This window comes from Atta cephalotes, assembly GCF_000143395.1.
Source record: "Atta cephalotes unplaced genomic scaffold scaffold00062, whole genome shotgun sequence".
In the NCBI taxonomy this organism is placed as follows: Eukaryota; Metazoa; Arthropoda; class Insecta; order Hymenoptera; family Formicidae; genus Atta; species Atta cephalotes.
The window spans coordinates 138849-146640 of record NW_012130126.1 but is presented as its reverse complement, the minus strand read 5'-3'; the positions used below and the strand labels follow the sequence as shown (position 1 = coordinate 146640).

Here is a 7792-nt window from a genome sequence, read left to right as displayed (position 1 = left end):
GAGAGAGAGAGAGAGAGAGAGAATGTAAAAGATAAGAAAAAACGAGAAAGAATAAATAATACGCGATAAAGACAGACGATAGGATAGTTCCATAATATGAAGTTAATTGAAATCTGATTTTTTTAGCTTTAGATTTTAGCTTAGTCTGTCTTTAAATTTTAATTTAAAGAAAATGGAGGAATGACTGCGACCGGTTTGAGACGTCTTCGAATATGCTGCGATTTAAATTCGTTATGAAAACGATTACTGGCCGTGGGAGGAATACGTGAAGTATTAGACAGACGAATATGAGAAATGAAGACAAGACAAATAGGATTTATTTGTATCGAGAGAAATTTGATGAAAAATTTGAAACTAATTTTTTTGAGCGTATTAGTTTTATACGTTAAAGATTTTAAATACAATCTATTATATAATTATAATATTGTATATTATATATACTTAATGTACATATATAATTATATAATAAACAGCGACTCGTCTGACACCTGTAGACAGGTTCTCCCCATTAAAGATAAACGATTGTTGAGTAACAATTATTAAATAACAAAACATTGTTGAATATCTTTTAGAAGTGACTTACAAAAATTTTATCTTTTAATTGATTCGACCAGTCCACCATTTCATCGAATATAGCGCGTGTTTCTCTCGGTACAAAATACGCGTAGCAGGATTGTATATAATGGAGGGAAATACGAGTGTTCATTTACTCTGCATCATTTTACATTCCGCATTCCACGCGGCTCAGCTCGCGCGAGAAGAAATTCGTCAGTTTCTTCTGTTAGCTTTACAGTGAGATTATTGTCGCGTCATCTTCTCATTGCCGCCGATGAAAGCAAAGACGACAATGATGCAATAACCATGCATTTAAGAGGATTCCACTGCCAAACCTTCCTATTAATTTTTCTAAAAATATATTTTCTAGTACGTTTTTGTCTTCGTTGTGCAATATTCAGTCAAACAGTTATAATTGTATTACAACGTAGTATTGCCATAATTCAAATTCTTTTCTTTCTTCATAATAAAATAATCTGGCCTGGAAATTATCTGGCCTATGCAGATATATGTGTTGTACGTATGCAGAATGATTTATTTAACTTCGAGCCTATGAAAAATTGATTAACGCATAATACTTAAGATAACAAACAGGGAAGCAACTGACTACTTTGTCACGTCGCAGCGCAGCTTCCCGTGCTAGCTGAGTCATTTCGATATTTTTTTACCGATCGTGCCTGTATATATTTACGATATAAATACTAACCACGGCCAACGTCAAACCTCAATGCAGGGAACGTGCTTCGTTTCGAACGTAACAGCGAAGAGATTGGAAATAATAATCGATCGTCGAAATAATGCATATCCGATATTCCACTTCGCGGCGCATGGTTCGCCTCGAATTATTATTATTATTATTATTACTATTACTATTAATTGATACAGTTTGTCGTTAATGTTATTGCTACTTTACGCTCACCATCGAGCATCGCTAATTCTATAGAGAAATTTCCTCTTTTTTTCTTTTCTACTGAAAAGCGTAATTTATGTCGCCTCGACCTCGATGCCGTAATCCGTCACGGTTATTCTTGTAGCACTTTTCCTGCAATATATTCTTGGATGGCTTTTTGATGTGGAAATGTGCATCGTCCTCTTCCCGTTTCAATATATAAATGCATGTATTACCATCGCTCGCATGATCATTGAACGATCATGAAGATAGTAGAATAAATCGAATATTCGTTTCGGGATTGACTCCTGAAAACAATAGAAATATTTTACCTTTCATATTATGGAAGGTACTTTAAATTTAATAATTTAGCTTGATTTGTATTGTATAAATCGATATTTTGTTGATGTAGTATTAATATAATTACGTATTAATTATTACACAACTTCTAAATATAATCACGTATGATTAATTAGATTGATCTAATAATATTTCTTCAGAAATTTGGACTATTTTGAATTGTCTCGTAAGTATGTCTCTATTTATATATACGAAGATGACAATGAACTAATCCAAAATACAGTAGCTTATGCGATATCGAAAGGCCATCCAGCAACATCGCGATCGTTTGTTCTCCAAGTTAACGTCGCCATGAGCAAACGTTATTAAAAACCAGCAATAATGCGAAAAGCACAACTATGAGACCTACATGTTCTATCGTTGATTTTTGTTAGCCACAATTTTTTTTCTTTCTGAATAATGCTAAAATTACGAAAACGCAGATACTTGAGTTTAAGAGAATTTTAGTTTATTAATTTACTTAATATTAATAAAGTAAATGGAACGATAATAACACTAATATCATTGTAATAATAATTGATTATTATATATTGCTATTATTATAAAACTGTTTATAATATATATTTTAATTTTGAAAAAAGAGTGTGTCGTTTGTTTTTCGTTGTGTCGTTGTTCTTTTTTTTTTTTTACCTGCGCTAACATTAATCCTCCACCGTTAACATAATGACGTATAACTTCCACGCGATAACGCTGTGTGGTCGCCTTGTTGTTAGACAATCTCGTAACAAAATTGCATGATGAAGGAAGAAAATGGTACGTATACTTTATTTACGGTGAGTAAATTTGCTTAATTCAATTTTGCTATATTAATGCATGACAAATTTCCCTACTTATAATATCAAAACTTCACGATTGTCTTTTATCATAAAGTAAATATTATTTTATAGATAGACCTTTTCAATTATTTGAGTAATTTACTGATAACATTTTTTCGATATATGTATAGCATAATCGTTGATTATATTAATGATTTTACATCGTAAAAAAATGAACTATTTTCATGATTAATATATTTAATTATTGAAATATGTTTCGTTAGGAAAATGTATGAAAAAAACTATTATTATAGCAGTTAAGAATAGCATAGATATAAATTAAGGTACAAATTTCAATTATCTAAAAAAATTGTTATATCTGATAAAAGAAATTTAATGAACATCAGGGTCGTAGAAACAGTTGATGAATCTTATTTTTAGCTGTGTTAAGATTCACGTTATTTATTTTTAAATCCTTAAGTTATTTAATCAATTTCAAATAAATTATTTTCACCATTATCCTACTTGGTTAATTCACTACCTCTAGCGGTATTAATTTTAACAATATTAAATACTTTCATCTCTTCAGCACTTTTTTCTCCAAATATTTTTCACGCTACGCAGTAAACGAAATCTCTAACTAAATAGCGGCTACCTATAACGTTGCGAATGCTTGCAGATGAGATGGTGATCGAAAAGGAGAAATTCAAGGAAGTCGGGGATGGCTTGGATAATGCGTTCTTCGAGCTCTATGGCGTGTAACGTGGCTACTAACCATCCTTCTAACGCTTCAATACAAAAAAAAGAAACAAAAAAGATACCTTTCTTACAAATCTAGCTTGCGCTTAATACATCTTTTGTAAGTTACCCATCTATGCTTTTTAATCCGCTCATTGCTAAAATCGCAGCTTCCCGACCTTATGAAAGAATTCCTCATCTTTCTAAAGTGCGAAAATTTCTATATACCTACCTTCTTTCACATTCGCTTAAAACTAAAAAATATTTCATGTACACTATTATATATATTGGTAAAGGATCGAAGATTCATGTGATATCTACATCTTTTCAGTATCTCGTATCAAAGTTCATGCAAATCAATGCCCCTAATTCATACTGAACGTATCAAAGTACAATTGAATATACAGTAACTGTGTGAATACGTTCTAACGACGCTATGTTTTCTTGCAGATGAGCTCGTCCACGAGAAGGAGAAGTACAAATACATCTGCGACGACTTGGACCTCACTTTCACCGAATTGGTTGGTTAAATCTGGCTGTCAAATATCCGCATCCGCTATCGAATTATTTGGCCATAATTATCAACATTATACGCACAGTTCGATCGCGGTCGGGTCACGGCCATTCGACGCATATACTTTCGTAATAATAATCAATGTACTATAAATACGTTCCGCATTCAGAATATTCTTCTTTTTTTTTTATTTATCAACTATTCCACTTCTCCAGCTTTCGTCGATATATTCAGCCGCGATTATTTATTTAATTATTTATTTCGAAAATACCGCTTAAATCAAAATTACAAGCGCAGTTCTAATTGCATTATGCTTCAGTAATTGAGCGTGCGGTAAGTAGAGCAAAAATAAAAGTACAGTAAATACTCGATGTATTGTATTATTAATAAAATATAATTGAAATGTGAAAGTATCTTGATGATCTTTTTATAATAGTTTGCGATTTAAAATTGTACAAGGCCACTTTTGTTTCTAATACAATACTTCTCTCTCAGAAATTAGAACAAATAAAACATCACATAGAATCTAATGTACTTTTTTCTTTCACACTTGAAACATATCCTGTTCCTTATTATATTATATATTTATCCGTATATAGACTTTGATCTTATTTATATACAGACTAATCCATTTTATCTTTTGAAGTGAATTTCTCAGGTTTTAGTTAAGGATCAATCCAGCTAATTTTCCTTCATCCTATTCTCACTTTAATCTGCTTCACAGATATAATAATCGTCTAAACTCAAAGTTTAGATAATCTTCATTACCCATGAAGATTATGTGCTCGTTATGTTCTCTCTCTCTCTCTCTCTCTCTCTCTTTCTCTTTCCAATTAAAAAAAAATATTAAAATGTACACCCAATTAACCATCATACCGTCCACTAATACCACGTTCCCTCCCTTCTCGTTGCAGACGTACTGGTAAATGAGCGCTGTAAATACAAAGCAATCGCCGACGAGATGGATCAGACGTTCGCCGATCTTGCTGGATATTAGCAGGCAGGCTAAAATGCATACAACCGGGGATGTTACATGTGGGAAAAAGAAAAAAAAACGAGAGAAAAAAGAAATGATTCGTTTATGCTACACAAAACGACAAAACGACACTGCCAGCACGCAGACCCTTCGCCACACACATCGTCTCGTCCGATTACATTAGCATTCTACACACTCGCTAGAGGAAAGTCGAGGATGAGGAGGATGAGATCGCTGACATTTAGCGTTAACCGCGCATGATTTAACCGTTAAGTTCGAATTTTTCGCTGAAGATACCGTCACGCGTTCTACATTCTTCCAACTCGATCGAAATCTACGTTTTGAACTCGTCCAGCATCTTTTGTAAAGTTTTACATAGAAATCGGGAAGGGAACCTTTTTGAACGGCGGTAAGATCGTATAAAAAAAAATTGTGCTTCTGAAGATTTTTTGGAAGCAAAAATATGTACGTACTCTTCCAATACCTGGCACGATTCCCGTTCAATGATGACGACGATTTATTGCAACATTGATTCTGTTACCTGTGCTTATATTATCCCTGCACAGCAAGGTGTCTTATCCCTTACGTCCAATAAATTTCATTATTTCCATCGAGATCTGTATTATTCCCTATAATTCGCATAGCTTCTGTAACTTGGTTACTAAGAAACTTCTTGCTTAAAAATTAATTATTTTCATTTTGCTAGCTCAATTGCACAATTTATGCAGGATACTAAAAGTCGCATTGTTTCATTAACCAAAAAAAAGTACGGGCCAAAAACGGTATTCGAAAGTTAAATTGTCCTCATTCGAAATCAAGTCCATATGGCCTTAAATATAACATCCTAATTCATGCGACAAATGTGTTCAAAACACTTTTATATAAGCAGGAAATAAAAATGAACTGTACAAATTCTTGACATAATTACAATAATTTGTATCTACCAACGGGCTTAAAAAAATTAATAATGTTGGAGTGATTAACATCAACAAAAAAACGACAAATTTCCTGCTTATAACATTTCTATTTCGTTTAAGAAGCAGCGCTAACATTCATCATTAACCATGAATCTTCTTTATATTTGCACATTCCACCATACGATTAGACAGTGCGGTCTAATTAATCAGGCTAACGCTTAAGTTTCTTTCCATTATATATTAAGAAATACCATATATTATCCTCATCTGTTCATGCTTCTATGTTGTATCGTGCAGTATTGTGTCAAAATATTGATTGAATTACCGATTGACTTGCTGAAATATCTCATTTTAACATGAGGAATGAGATATAGTGTTCATTATAGCATATAAAATTGCTTCTATGATATATTAGAAAAGTTTGCAAAGCAATCTGGGCTGGATTATGATGCGAAAGAAATGAAGTCTAATAAAGATAGAATGATATTACAAATAAAAAGGTACGCTTGAAATGATCGAATTGCGAGGTCGATCAAGTTCGATACATCTACGGCTTTTGGCAACATACCTAAATGCTGAAAATTGTATATCTTAGTCTTTAATCTTTTCCAAATGTTAATTCAACGGTTTGACGATCAAATATGATCACGCAAGTTATCGGGATTGACGATAAATCTTGTGATGGACCAAGCTCAGAGACTTTCAAACATGCACTCGATGCAAGCGATCTTGACTATCTTATGTGATAATTATCATTTTATTGTATTTATATTACTTTCAATAAATATGCATATTTTATATCTCTGCATACTAAAATGTTTTACTCGCTTTTGAAATTACGTCATATTAATATTTATTTTACTGTAATGTTATTTCATAGTTAATTCAATTCACGAGCATCTGTTACATGACTGAATATTGATTACTTTACGACAATGCTGAATACTAATGGCGTCCGTGGAATTTGCAATATTTCTTCAAATAATAATTAAATTCTCTATCATCGTGATATTAAAACTTATCACGTGTTAAATATTTAAAGCAAAATATAAATATATCATATTAGAAAATTAAATGTAAAAACAGTTATTTGTTAAATTCTGAAGAAACAATACATAATATTTAACTTAATGAAATGATACACATTATATAAATGAAAGGACTCCTTTTTTGTGAATATTTGTAAGTGAATATTTGTAATAATACAAGTTTATGATTAAACTGAGCATATGCGAATAAAAATAAATTACACAAACGGTGGTAAAAAATGATACAAGTCTTTGTGACTCGTTTCTTTAAGAATGAAAACTAGGAATTTTTCAGAATGAAGAAAGGAATTTCATCGATTAAAGAAAGTGCAATTACCAATAATGAACCATAGATTTACATAACATACATATTCATTATTTATGATTTGCTATGATAATATAATATTTGTCTAAACACAACGCTAACATATATTTCTGTATCTTGCAATTAAAATATGAAATCCTCTTATCAGCGATCTAATAATTACAAGAGTGCTACATAACATGTTTCCAAAAATATCCATTCTCTTCGTTCATAAAGGAGTTCAAACGACATCACGTGTAACTCACAGATAACACTTATATAACTTTTACATGGTTCATTAATCTGTACAGTTCCATCGGACATCGTTCCATAATATAATCTGCCTATTCAGGTAAATGAGATGTACATACATTTCTGAGGAACCAGTTTGACATTTATAATTTAAAAATATAATAACAAGACATTAAAAAGCACTTCGTGATAGTAAACATTACATTCTATCAACGATCAATTTAATTTATTACTACACGATAACAAACAATGAACCAAAGTAAACAAATCTATTTTAAAAGATTTAATAGTCATGTTAGCCAACACGAATAATACTGCGCTTTTGAAATATGAATTTCACAAAAAGAGCTTGACATTAAAATAAACTAAATATCAAATAATTTTCTATCAAAAATTTTCATATTATTCGTGTAACCTCAGAATCGCCGAATAATAAAATAACTTACATCAACAACGTAAATGCAATTTGGAAATAAGAAATATGAAGCATATATATATATATAT

General features: G+C 31.5%; 1 protein-coding gene across 2 annotated transcripts in view; it reads left to right on the top strand.

Annotated features, from left to right (window-relative positions):
* LOC105623654 (tropomyosin) overlaps nucleotides 1-4341 on the top strand; it is a 35535-nt gene extending 31194 nt beyond the window's left edge. Inside the window, exon 9 of one of the 2 annotated variants that reach the window (XM_012205036.1) lies at nucleotides 3748-4341. In XM_012205036.1, the coding sequence (XP_012060426.1) occupies nucleotides 3748-3827 (80 nt within the window). In that variant the 3' untranslated portion in view covers nucleotides 3828-4341. Of the gene's footprint in view, nucleotides 1-3238; nucleotides 3322-3747 lie in introns of those variants that run through there. The other variant, XM_012205034.1, reaches the window with a different exon arrangement.
* Nucleotides 4342-7792: the final 3451 nt, after the last annotated feature.